This window comes from Scyliorhinus canicula, chromosome 16, assembly GCF_902713615.1.
Source record: "Scyliorhinus canicula chromosome 16, sScyCan1.1, whole genome shotgun sequence".
NCBI lineage: Eukaryota > Metazoa > Chordata > Chondrichthyes > Carcharhiniformes > Scyliorhinidae > Scyliorhinus > Scyliorhinus canicula.
The window spans coordinates 19,447,395-19,461,848 of record NC_052161.1 but is presented as its reverse complement, the minus strand read 5'-3'; the positions used below and the strand labels follow the sequence as shown (position 1 = coordinate 19,461,848).

Below are 14,454 nucleotides of genomic sequence, written 5' to 3'. Positions count from 1 at the left end.
TAGTGGAGGAGGGCATACGGGTTAGCAGGTCCTGGTACAGTCTGCGATTAGCCTGTCAAGCATAAAATATCTCGACGCAGTAGGCACATCCAAGTATGCTGAAAATTGTCACATACTACTTGGTTGATTTTAGTGGGAGGACAAGAACTCAAGCTCTAAGTTTGTTGGAGCAGCACAGGTCCCCAATATAACACGGTTAGACACATTTTAACGACACAATTATATAGCTGCGCTACAGGCAAGTTTAATAATTTTATTTAAAATTTTATCGTTTTTAAATCATTACAAACATTATTCAGTCCCAACACATCAGTTGTAAAAATAAACTTTCCACCCCTCTTTCAGAGACCTTGCTGCCCGAATACTTGCCATACACTCGCTTTCTCTTCAGTAGGGGATGTGGCAATATTATTGTGTTCAACTGGTTAAGTGTACCTAAAGAAATCATCAGTAGGGGGAAGAGCAGGCTGGGGCACCGCCTAACTAAGCTTACTCCAGCAAACTGGGAGCAACAAAAATAAATCAAAGGGTGTTTGTGCCACATAGTGAATGGAGAAGGAGGCCTGAAACAGGAAATAAAGGCATCATTGCTACTCAATAAAAATTGCATCAACAACTCAAGTCCTGTATACGCACGGTTTGTCATTATATACTCTCAATGCAAAAACTATTTTGATCTTACAAGCACCCTGCCTTTTGATAACAGGGAGTAGAAGGGGGAGCAACAGCTGATATAAATACAACAAAGGCACACTCTGACCGACCAGACTTGCTGGCAATCAAAGTTGTCCACAAATTGTACAGACTGGTGCATACTGAGAGCTGTATCCTGCTGGACTTGTTTTAGTCAACTGTGTGTGTCTGAGAATCATACTACCAACAGGCACGAGCCTCTGTTATTTCGATAATTTAATAATTTTCTCACAAGTTGTATTTTTTCTGTTGTGTACTGCATGTCACAAACCTTATTTCCAACACTGAGTTAACAGGAAAACCAAAATGGTGGGTCAAAGCAGGTACAAAAAAAAATCTGGAGCTATTTAAAGTAAGGACAAGGCAATAGTACAGTGTAGCAATACAAGCAATGATAACAGAGTGTGACAGAAAGTGGCAGACATAGGAATCCGCCAGCCATAGGAATCCGCCAGCATATAAAATTAAGAGTTGGTAAAAAGACAGAATTAAAATTATTTTCTAAATGCACGCAGCATTCGTCACAAGATGGAGGAATTGATGGCACAAATAGAAATAAATGTGTCTAATATGATAGTCATTACAGAGACATGTTTTCAAAGTGACCACAGGTAGGATCTGAGCATTGACAGGTATTTGACACTTTGGAAGGACAGCAAGAAAGGAAAATTAAGTGGGGTGGCTCTGTTAATATAGGACGAGATCAGTATAATTGTGAGAAATTATCTGGGTTCGAAGGATCAAAAGAAAGATCAGATTGGGTGGAGATAAGAAAGAAACAACAAAAGGAAGAAATCACTGGTGGGGGTGGTTTATAGGCCCCTGCCAATAGCCACCCTATAGGACAAAATATAAACCAAGAAATAATGGGGGCTTGTAACAAATAATCAAGGGAGATTTTAATCTTCACATAGATTGGACAAATCAAATTGGCAACGGTAGCCTGGGGGATGAGTATATAGTGTATACTCGGGACAGTTTTTTCTAAAAAGAGTAATACATTTTAGAAGCAACCTGGGAACAGGCTATTTTAGACCTAGCTTTGACAAAGAGTCATCGGACTCGAAACGTTAGCTCTTTTCTCTCCCTACAGATGCTGCCAGATCTGCTGAGATTTTCCAGCATTTTCCCTTTCGTTATTTTAGACCTGGTACTGTGCAAAGAGACAGGATTGATTAATGACTTCATAGTAAAGGATTCTCTTGGCAAGAATGATCATAATGATGGAATTCAGTTGGAGGGTGAGAAATGTGGGTCTGAAACTAAAGTTGCAAACTTAAATAAAGGCAATTACAAAGCTAAGAAGAAAGTTGGCTGAATTGGAATGGAAAAAATACATTAAAAAGTAAGACAAGACAATAGAGAAACAGTGATATTACACAACTCTTATCAAAGATATATTTAACTGAGGATGAAAGACTCTACAAGTAGTACGCACCACATGTGGTTACCCAAGCAAGTTAAGGATGGTAACAAATTGAAAGAAAAAATATACAATGCTGCAAAGTCATCGGGTAGGCTAAGATAGTAGGAAAATTTCAGAAACCAAAGGATGGCCAAAACAAAAGGGAGAAATTGAAGTACAAGAGAAAACTAGCAAGAAATATACAAACAAACAGTAAAAGCTTCTACAAATATAGAGAAAGGAAAAGACAGGCTATGGAGATGGTCCCTTAGAAAGTGAGATAGGAATACAGCTGGGTTAAGTGTGTGGGTAAAAGTTTGGCAGATGGAATATAGGGGAGAATTCTACTGGTGGCACACCATTCCTGACAATGGAACAGGAAGTGGGCTATTTTTGCCAGTTCCCACGCAATTCTGATTAAAATCTAAAGCGCTGGCGGTGTGCATAGGAGACACATTTCAGTGGTGAAATCCAGAGTCAGCTGATAATGGAGCAGGTATAGGCGGGCTATAAAAGAAACTCCTGGACAAATATGGAGGTTCTTCCTTATGACCACAACTTTCCTGGTGAACAACATTGCTATTAACATTGCATAGGTTATTGAGGGCACAGAGGTGGCACAGGTCTTTATTTGTTAAGTCTAGCTTAGTCAGAGAGCTAAATGTACCGGCACACCTCATGGTTAGCACAAATTGATACTGTAATTACAGGGGAGTTAGTGACATTTCTTTTATGTGGATGAAACAATGGTGTGTTTTTCCATTCATTCTTTGTTGAATGTTCATATTAATTTCCAGTGCTGTATTGTGAGACAGGGCTGAACTTGCAGACTCAGCTGACCCTCCCTTCTATGCATTAAAAAGGACATGATCCAAGATCATTCTCAACAGGCATAAATTAAATGCTTTAGGGGAACTTAAATCTGCCTAAGGGCTCTGTCACACTGAATTGGACCCACATGTTGACAGTATTGATACCACCCTTTCGGCCCTTCATTTTCTTACTTTGATTGACTGTTCCCACTTTACGCTCACCAAATTAAGATCACTGGACACTTCCCTCTTGAATTCCTTCATACCCCAGAACTTTCTCCTCCCTTGGATGGCCATCTTCTGCTACCCTGGCCCAACATGCCAGTGCCATGTCGCTGACTTAATCTCTGCATCTCAAACCGCCATTGGGAAATGGAAATTTCTGGTCACCTAATTCAGTCACCCAACATGACATTCTGTGGCGGTTTCTACTGGTAATACATCTGCATCCATGAATATTCATTAGCATAAAAGAATTTTAATTACATCTTACCTTCAGGATAAAGCCAGTGAGGAAGAGAATCACAAAATTACACAGTGCAGAAGAGGCCCTTCGGCCCATTGAGTCTGCGCCAACATCTTAAAACACTTGACACAAGTGTCCCATTTGCCTTTTAAATCAACCTATTAACCTGCATTTCCACCTTCAGATATTTATGGCCAAACACCCCAAGGTCCTTTTGTTCCTCAGAATTTCTGAGCATCATGCCGTCCTGCACAGTGTCACACCGTTCATTGAATACTTCCTTGCCAAGTTTAATTAAAAGTGGCATGAAACAGCCAGAGACCCAAAATATCACTGTCTTAATCTCAGCATCGCAACCTGCCTTTGGGAAATCAAAATTTTGGTACCTGTCTAATTCAGACACATCGCACACCATGTTTCCTGCTCTAGCATGCTTCATAAAGAGAGAAGTGGTATTATTGAAATATATAAATGTTGCGAGACACCTTGACAGGGTAGATACTGGAAGGATGGATTCCTTCCTGGGGGAATCTACATCTAGGGGGCATAGTTTAAAAATAAGGGGTCTACCATTTAAGAGGAGACATTTCTGCTCTGAGAAGGTTGTTAGTCTTTGGAATTCTCTTCCACAAAGAGCATTGTAGGCTGGAGCATTGAACATATTTAAGGCCGAGTTATAGTTTTGATGTACAAGGGAGTCAAAAGTTATGGAGGCAGGCAGGGAAAGTGAAATTAAGGCAATAAACCGATCAGCCATTAATCTTGCTGAATGGCCAAGCAGACTTGCTCACACCTCCTATTTCTTAGGATCTTGATGAATATATCTTTGGTTTAAAAAGAAACCGAGAATGTTGCTGACTAACCATTTCATTATTGATTATACTCCTCAACTATCATAATTAGTGATTTTCATCTCTGTTTATTATTAGTTGATGGTTAAGCTCCCTACTGTTTGGCTGTGTTTCATTGATATTTCACGAATACCAACTCCATGTTTTTTCAAGCTCTTATGATCCCGGATATTGAGCAGAGAACGGAGGCAGTTTTAGAAACACAAGAGAGAAACAATGAATAATTCCGCCATTATTGGGGTGCTATGCACTAAATTTGATAGAACATACAGTGCAGAAGGAGGTCATTCGGCCCATCGAGTCTGCACTGACCCACTTAAGCCCTCACTTCCACCCTAACCCAATAACCGCTCTTAACCTTTTTGGACACTGAGCACAATTTAGCATGGTCAATCCACCTAACCTGCATGCCTTTGGACTGTGGGAGGTAACCGGAGAACCCGGAGGAAACCCACGCAGACACGGGACAACTTGCAGACTCCACACAGACGGTGACCTATAGGAAATCGAACCTAGGACCCTGGCACTGTGAACATTGTGCTACCGTGTTGCCCATTTTGTAAATCCCAGGATTCTATTCCATTTTGTAAATCCCAGGATTCAGATGGAACACTCTAGGCAAGGTGTTGCACTACAGAACATTGATTCACAAAATTAGATTTCAGGCAGGAATAAAAATAATTTTATGGATATGGTGAAGAAATAATGAAAGTATCCTTCATTTACATAATACTGTAATAAATCACACAGGAGATTCCAAAACATCGATATCTAATTAATTACTTTTGAAAAGCTAATTGTAATACAAATATTCTTCCCACTTCTGTTTTACGTTCTTACAATTTGAATGATTTGTCTGGTTCAGTTGTCCTCCCTGGTTATAAATCGGTAGACTTTTGTTTAAATTGAAGATTGATTTAGGACAGTTTAAATGATTATGAAATCTGAGCAGCTCAGGTGAGATTACTAGCAAGATGAGATGAGCTCTCAAAAAAGGTTGATTAAAAGAGCATTGGGTATACGAGTTTCAACTTATACAGGAAATAAGCTGAATGTATACAGCACGTCAGCTCGACTCCATTTTATTGGACGGTTGGAACCTCAGATTGACCTGGGACCCAATCCAGAATCAAGAAGAACATAACTGCCAAAGTATGCAACCGGAGGAATACACCAGAAGAATACAACAGAGGGCGGCATGGGGAGGGCGAGTCATTAAATAAAATCTCATGAGTAATAAAAAGCAAAACGGCTTTCCGATGGCTGTCTGGAAACTAAATCAGCAAGGTTTTTGAAAACTTTAGTTCCTGGGGTTACCAGATACTAGTGGGTCTCTGACCCTTACAAATACCCTTTGGACTTCACACCAGTGCACCCATCACAAGCAAGACTTTTACAAAGTAAACTCATTCAATTCCGACCATTTGTTTCAATTGTGGTATTATCAATGACCAAAATTCTCTGTTCTCTCACCTGTAGATTTGCTCATAAGATATGGGGATGCAATCTCCAGGAGACTGTGTCAAAAGCTGATCGATGGCACTGTCCAGCTTCGGCCAATAAGTACGCTGGTAGTCTTCTGTTGTTATAACATTCATCACTAAATAAAATATTAAAAATAAAAAACACAATTTACCAAATTTAACACAGGCTAAAGAAATTCCTAGCTCTTGGGATTTCAGGAATTAATGTATCTCACAAGCTTAACAAAAGGACTGCAATCTGGATCCGCGGTAGACATAGAAGTTGCAGATGAGTGGCGTGGCTCCAGTAATAGCAAAGATAATGAAGCAGTGTTCTCATTACCATATAACATTCCAATTTTAATTCATTGTTATGGTTCTGGCCTGAAGCAAAACATCACCATCCTCCAAACATTACACTTGCTGCATCACATTTTGAAGACATTTTCTGATAAGGTTACATAGGTTTTATTAAAAGAGAATGTCAAGTCAGAAGATGACAGCTGTAGAGCTTGTGGTAAAAACAATTTGGGGAACTAGATAGGATGCAAACTGCCACCAAAGAATCCCTGCACAGCTAATTCCAGTCAGTCAGAGTGTTCCTCCATAAAAGATAAATCAATATTCCATTCCTTTCTAATGCCCTCTCCCATTTCCGAAATAGTAGACCACTTACCTGTGTTGATGGTCAAGAACTGATCTCTCGTACAGGACGTACCAGGCAATGGATGAGGTAGAAAAAAAGGGAAGCTGCATGAAATTAAACCTAAAGGACTAGGTATTGTTGTGCTAACTCTCAATGGTCTCATTTGTACAGCAAGGACAACCTTGTAGCATCCATCTATTGCTCAATAGACAAACATGACTCCGGTCAATGGTGCCAAATGGGAAAAGATTGTTAAGTAAACATCACTTTGAAACTTCAGATTTATTTCCACATCGAATAGAATGAATCATAGAATGGTTACAGCACAGGCGGAGGCCATTGTTGAGTTTGTGTCAGCTCTCTGCAACAGCAATTGTGCTGGTACCACACCCCCACCCTCTCCCATGGCCCTGCAATTTGTTCTCTTCAGGTGTTTATCCAATTGGCTTTGAAATCCATGATTGAATCTGCCTCCAGCACACTCCCAGGCAGTGCATTCCAGATCCCAACCGTTCGCTGTAGAAAAATAGAAATGCTTCCTCATGTCGTCATCAGTGCTTTTGCCAAACACATTAAATTCGTGTCCTCCGGTTCATGGCTCTTCAGCCAATGGGAATAGTCTCTCTCCATCTACTCTGTCTAAACCCCTGATGATTCTGAACACCTCTATCAAATCTCGTCTCAACCTTCTCTTTTCCGTAGTCAACCCCAGTTTCTGTAGTCCATCCACCTAACTGAAGTCCCTTACAAGGCCTGGGAGAGAAATCAGGGGCTCTAGTGCTTTGTTTTCACCCAGAATTGGGAACCGTAGTCACAGTGGGGTGGGACTGCTTTATATCAGTGCACCATGCCTCTATTTATAAAGATAATCAAACATTTTCAGTATGATACACTCGCAGCTTTAATCGGACATTTACACACAACTTGGTTGCCCATATTCTGCGGCCAGCTCTGCTTCTTTGAACCTGGCCCTGTGCAATATCCAAACATCCTTGAACCTCGCAAGCAACACAAACAATCCCATGTACAAATTAGAACATCTTGAACTAACAGTGACATATTCTGACATGACTCCTGGCATCACTTCCAAGTTCAAAAATGCTAAACCCTTCCAGTAAATTGGCACCAACCAATTCATCTGTAACAATGTACTATTTCTATCCAGACATATGGGCCTTGTTAGTCGAAAAATTACACTTTGCATTCAGTGATAAATATTTTCTCATTTAAATTAAACCTACCAAACGCCTAGCACAGAACACGCAATAAAGAAATCAAAGTACTGCAGATGCTAGAAATCTGAAATATAAACAGAAAATGCTGGAAATACCGAGGTCAGGCAGCATCTGTGGAGGTAGAAACAGCGTCAACGCTTCAGGTCCCCAATCTGCACGGGTTCTGATGAAGGGTCACTGATCTCTGTTTCTGTCAGCATAGATGTCACCAGATGTGTTGGGCATTTTCAACATTTTCCATTTCGATTGTAGCAAAAATAACTCCTACTGCCAGCCTCCAATCAGACTCTTGCGGGCTTCTCATTCCCTTTCAGCAAGAGACACACATACAATCATCAGAGACACTTATCAACTGTCTGTGAGGCGAGTAAGAAAGGAGGGACTGTGGAATCTGGCACCTCCTACTCAGCCGATGAATGTTATTATTCAGAACAAAATCACCCGCTGGCAGAGCAGCCTGTCAATTGAGCTGGTCTACTTGCCAGAATGGCTGATTTGGATATTGGCCGTCCAGATCATCAGGCTAATAGTCCAGGCCCTCCAGGAGGATGGGCCCTGGTGATTAGTGGCTTGTCCACTCCCCACTCCTGGGCCCTGCAGTCCTCTCTCCAGAACCATTCCCAGAAATATTTTCTGTGCTGTCTCTAAAGCCTTCACATAGTTCCTAAAGTGCTGTGCCCAGAGTTGGACCATGAAGAGTCTCCAAAGTATAATTTCATACATTTTGTACTGCAATTTACAGTCACAAAGCAAACATAAAATGAAATTAAAATTGACATTTAAGTTTATATCAGGCATGATCAATTTGGGGTTGGTAGACATTAATCAGGTGATGTCTTGCATAAGTCTTTTTCCAGTAAAAGTTCCAGTGAAATAATCCAGGAAACAAATTTGAACAATGGAGCTTAGACTGCAATTTATGAACTCATTGCACACAAATTCCTGGCTCAGCTTGTGTCAGCAACTGTTTAGTGATACTCCCGCTCAACTGTATGGTGGGTAAGTTGAAAGTCTAAAAAGACACCCAGTTTGATTCTTTCTCATTCGATGATCAGATGTCACTAACCTTTTAAAAAAAAAGGCATAAATAACCGTGGCTCAAAAACACTGAAGCCAATTATAGCAATCGTATCATAGCATGAATTGAGATCAATGAAAGAAGCACAGAATGAAGACATTCCTAGCCTGCTTTGCTTAGTGTCACACTATGTGCTGAATTTATAGTTAGCCACCGAAGCTGTTTAGTTAACTGTCCATACAAAACGTCACCACGTTCGCAGAATTACGTTCGCAGAATTACATGCCATAACTCAAATGTAATTCTGGTGCTTCAACCCAAGTGTGACATCTTGTACACTAATTTGCACATTGACGTGAAATTACTCATAGCTCCAGATTTACAGCCCCTGCCAGATTCCACCTCCAGCAAATTGAATTGACAATAGCAGAAAGCAGGGAAGAAATTACTTCAATTCTTCTGGTCAGCACCATATCTCCAAATACTGGAGAAATTCCACGGCCAACACAGTTCTACATGTTGGATTGTAATTTTCAGCAGCTATCACAATTTCAAACGCAGCAGCACAGGAAGCCATTCGATCCAGAGCTTATGACGACTCTTTGGAAGAGCAATCCAATTAGTATCATTTCACTTCTTCATCCCCCCCACCCCTCCCTTGCTGCTATTTCCCTATGCATTTTTCTTTCTCAAATATACATCCAATTCCCTTGCGAAAGTTACAATTGAATCATCCATCAGCCTTTCAGACGATGCATTCTCGATCATAACTCAGCTGCTTTGAACATTTTTTCCACATCTCCTGACATTGGTTCGAGTCTCCCCTAAACTTCTCTTCTGCAATGAGAACTAAACGTTACTTTCTCTTGTTACAATCCCAAATCAAACCAGAAATTTTCGTCACAATTCAATTAGGGCCCAGTAACTTTTGTTGTAAAGTAGATCAAATTTGAAATCCTACTTCTTTACCAAGAAAATAAAGCCACAAAATTCCACGGTTTTAAATCAACAGAAGAAATGTAACTACACACCAGTGTGACAAATCACGAATACTTACCTTAAATTCAGTTCGAGAGTTGGAGGTCAGAGTTTAGGGCCTTCCATGCATGTGGCAGCTGGGAAAGGGTTGCACATATGCGCAGTTCATTTATTTTGTCATCCTCAGGCCAGCGACCAGATCCAGGTGGGAAAGTAAAGAAGTGAAACAGCAGGACAGGTGACCTGAACCATTCCAGGAGAAGGTGCTCAGGGAGCATTACGGGAAGTAGGGAAAGAAGAAAGAGAGAGATGGGGAGACAAAGACAAAGAATCAGAAAGAGGTCCCAAAACGCAGTCCCAGATAAAAAGATCTGGACAGAGATCGGTAACAGATCCTGTTAAGTAGAGAGAAAGGAGTAGAACGATATGCTCCAAGTTACAAAGAGCTGTGGGGAGCAGACTTGAAGTGAAATGGGCTTGAAAGAAGCCCAGAATATCTGAGAAGGCAGCTGAAGCAGGCAGACTCTGCTGCAAGGGGTTAATTTCAAACATTCCAACATTGAAGCAGGACTGTTACTTTTAAAAGGACTAGAAACAAGGACATTATCCTTTAAAAGATAAAATGACAACTGAAGGAATTTACTTTGAACATGCTGCCACCCTTCAGAAATGATGGCAATTGAGTACTCTGCAGATCAACATAGATAAATCCAAGGAGGGACTTCCGGTGGCGGTGATGAGCAGTTAAGCCGCACATTCGGCGGCTCCCGCGGAGAACGGACTTTGGGGCTCTTTTCAGGGCCCCCAACGGAGCTGTAGCGGCAAACCCCAATGGGGGAAGAGGGCAGTAGTCGACCCCAACGGTCCAATGGTCCAGACCAGGAGTGGGGCAGAGAAAAAGCCGAAGAAAGCACCTCTGGAAAAACGGGGGCAGGAAGATAAAATGGCGGCCGGCGGAGACCTCGAGGAGCTGAGGAAGTGGGTCCAGGAGCAGCAGGCAACTCTGCTGCGCTGCTTCCAGGAGCTGAAGTTGGAGCTGCTGGAGTCCCTGAAGGTAACTAACAGGGAACTGATGGAGACCCAGACAGCCCAGGGGGCTGCGATCCGGGAGCTGCAGCAGCAGGCCTCCGAAAGGGAAGACGAGGTCGTGGCCGTGGCGGGGAAGGTGGAGATGCACGAGGCGCTCCATAAAAGATGGCAGGAGCGGTTCGAGGAGCTGGATAACCGGTCGAGGAGGAAGAATTTGCGGATCCTTGGCTTCACGGAGGGGCTGGAGGGGTCGGACCTAGCAGCCTATGTGGTGATTATGTTAAACTCGCTGATGGGGGCTGGGTCCTTCCAGGGGCCCCTGGAGTTGGAGGGAGCCCACAGAATTCTGGCTAGGAGGCCCAAGCCGAACGAGCCGCCGCGGGCGGTGTTGGTGAGGTTTCATCGGTTCGTGGATCGTGAGTGTGTGCTCCGGTGGGCCAAGAAGGAGCGGAGCAGCAAGTGGGAGAACACCGGGTTGCTGCTGAAACGGTCAGGAAGGAGCTGGAGGACGCAGGGGGGTGCTTGGGGGGGGGGGGGAGTTGCCGCCGTGGGAAACTGGCAGAGCGGGGGACGCTGGCCGGGGGTGGGCAAGGGATGGGGTATGGCTAATCGGCAGGGGAGGGGGGCAGGGAGCCCTCGGATCCGGCTGATAACCTGGAATGTGAGGGGGCTGAATGGGCCGGTCAAACGGGCCCGGGTATTTGCGCACCTGAAGGCGGATGTGGCCATGCTTCAGGAGACACACCCGAGAGTGGCGGACCAGGTTCGGCTGAGGAAGGGATGGGTGGGCCAAGTATTTCACTCAGGGCTAGATGAGACGAGTAGGGGGGTGGCGATCCTGGAGGGGAAGAAGGTATCGTTTGAGGCGTTAAATGTGTTGGCTGACAGTGGCGGGAGATATGTGATGGTGAGTGGCAAGCTGCAGGGGGAGCGGGTAGTGTTGGTGAATGTTTACGCCCCAAATTGGGACGATGCGGGGTTTATGCGGCGTATGTTGGGCCGCATTCCGGACCTGGAGGTGGGGGGCCTGATCATGGGGGGGGGGGGGACTTCAACACAGTACTGGATCCCCCATTGGATCAATCCAAGTCCCAGACGGGTAGGAGGCCAGCGGCGGCTAAGGTGCTGAGGTGCTTCATGGACCAGATTTGGGGGGGGGGGGGGGGGGGAGGAGACCCCTGGAGGTTTGCGAGGCCAAGGGCCAGGGAATACTCGTTTTTCTCCCACGTACAAAAGGCTTACTGGAGGATTGATTTTTTTGTCCTGAGCAGGGGGTTGGTGTCGAGGGTGGAGGATGTGGAATACTCCGCCATTGCCATTTCAGATCATGCCCCGCACTGGATGGATCTCGGACTGGGGGAAAGAGAGGGACCAACGTCCGCTCTGGCGCATGGAGGTGGGGCTGCTGGCAGACGAGGTGGCCGCCAAGAAGGTTCGGGGGTGTATCGAGTGGTACCTTGAGGCCAATGATAACGGGGAGGTTCAAGTGGGGACGGTCTGGGAGGCATTGAAGGCGGTGATGAGGGGGGAATTGATCTCCATTCGAACCCATAGGGAGAGGGGGGAGCAGAGGGAGAGGGAGACACTGATAGGGGAGATGGTGCAGGTGGATGGGAGATATGCGGAGGCCCCAGAGGAGGGATTGCTGGGGGAGAGGCGTGGCCTTCAGGCCAGATTTGACCTATTGACTACCAGAAAGGCGGAAGCTCAGTGGAGGAAAGCACAGGGGGCGGTGTATGAATACGGGGAGAAGGCGAGCAGGATGCTGGCACACCAGCTCCGAAAGCGGGACGCGGCCAGGGAGATTGGGGGAGTGACGGATAAGGCTGGGAAGGTGGTGCGGAGGGGAGTAGATGTTAATGGGGTCTTCAGAGACTTCTATGGGGAACTGTACCGGTCGGAGCACCCGGTGGAGGGGGGTGGAATGGGGCGCTTCTTGAACAAGCTGCAATTCCAGAGGGTGGAGGAGGAGCAGGTGGAGGGACTAGGGGCGCCGATCGAGCTGGAGGAGTGGTCAAAGGGATAGGGAGCTTGCAGTCAGGGAAGGCGCTGGGGCCGGACGGGTTTCCGGCAGAATTTTATAAAAGGTATTTGGACCTGTTGGGCCCCCTGTTGGTCCGGACCTTTAACGAGGCAATGGGGGGGGGGGGGGGGGGGGGGGGGGGGCTTTGCCCCCAACTATGTCACGGGCGCTGATTTCCTTGATCCTGAAGCGGGACAAGGACCCTCTGCAGTGCGGATCATATAGGCCGATTTCGCTGCTGAACGCCGATGCTAAGCTGCTGGCAAAGATCCTGGCCACTAGAATAGAGGATTGCGTGCCCGGGGTCATCCATGAGGACCAGACGGGGTTTGTGAAGGGAAGGCAGCTGAATACAAACGTACGAAGGCTCCTCAACGTTATTATGATGCCGGCTGTGGAAGGGGAGGCGGAGATAGTGGTGGCATTAGATGCGGAGAAGGCCTTTGATAGGGTTGAGTGGGAGTATTTGTGGGAGGTGTTGGAGAGGTTTGGGTTTGGGGAGGGGTTTATCCTGTGGGTGAGGCTGCTCTACGAGGCCCCGATGGCGAGTGTACCAAAAATAGGAGGAGGTCGGAGTACTTTCGGCTGTACCGGGGCACGAGACAGGGGTGCCCCCTGTCCCCCTTGCTCTTCGCGTTGGCAATTGAGCCGCTGGCCATGGCATTGAGGGAGTCAGGGAACTGGAGGGGCCTGGTGCGGGGTGGGGAGGAGCATCGAGTGTCGCTGTTCGCGGACGACCTGTTGCTGTATGTGGCGGACCCGGTGGGGGGGGATGCCAGAGGTGATGAGGTTTCTTAGTGAATTCGGGGTTTCTCGGGGTATAAGTTGAACTTGGGCAAGAATAAGGTGTTTGTGGTACATCCGGGGGATCAAGAGGAGGGGATTGGTAGGTTCCCATTGAAGCAGACTGGGAAGAGCTTCAGCTACCTAGGGGTCCAGGTGGCGGGGAGCTGGGGGGCCCTGCACAAGCTCAACCTCACAAGGTTGGTGGAGCAGATGGAGGAGGAGTTTAAGAGGTGGGATATGTTACCGCTGTCACTGGCGGGGAGGGTGCAGTCCGTTAAGATGACTGTGCTCCCGAGGTTTTTGTTCCTGTTCCAGTGCCTTCCCATCCTTATCCCGAAGGCCTTTTTTTTTTTTTAAGGAGGGTCAACAGGAGTATCACGGGATTTGTGTGGGCACATGGGACCCCGAGGGTTAGAAGAGTGTTCCTGGAACGTGGCAGGGATAGGGGGGGGGCTGGCATTGCCCAACCTCTGTGGGTACTATTGGGCTGCCAACGCAGCGATGGTGCGTAAGTGGGTAATGGACGAGGAGGGGGCAGCATGGAAGAGGATGGAGGCGACGTCTTGTGTGGGCACGAGCTTGGAGGCGCTAGTAACGGTGCCGTTGCCGCTCCCTCCAACGAGGTATACCACGAGCCCGGTGGTGGCGGGTACCCTCAAAATTTGGGGGCAATGGAGACGGCACAGGGGAGAAATGGGGGGCTCGATGGAGGCCCCGATACGGGGGAACCATCGGTTTGTCCCAGGGAGCATTGATGGCGGATTTCTGGGCTGGGGTTAGGAGGTTGAGGGACCTGTTTGTGGAGGGGAGGTTCGCGAGCTTGGGGAAGTTAGAGGGGAAGTTTGGGCTCCCCCCGGGGAACATGTTTCGGTACATGCAGGTTAGGGCGTTTGCCAGGCGGCAGATGGAGGGGTTCCCCTTGTTGCCTCCACGTGGGGTACGGGACAGGGTGCTCTCAGGGGTGTGGGTTGGAGGAGGGAGGATTTCGGACATATACCGGGTAATGCAAGAGGTAGACGAGGCCTCAGTGGAGGAACTGAAGGGTAAAT

At 46.2% G+C, this 14,454-nt stretch overlaps 1 protein-coding gene across 1 annotated transcript in view; it reads right to left on the bottom strand.

Annotated features, from left to right (window-relative positions):
* The window catches only part of cacul1 (CDK2 associated cullin domain 1), a 116,379-nt gene that overhangs the window by 73,910 nt on the left and 28,015 nt on the right, over window positions 1-14,454 (bottom strand). The window contains 1 exon segment of the mRNA XM_038821380.1: window positions 5,701-5,827. Coding sequence (XP_038677308.1) covers window positions 5,701-5,827 — 127 coding nt within the window.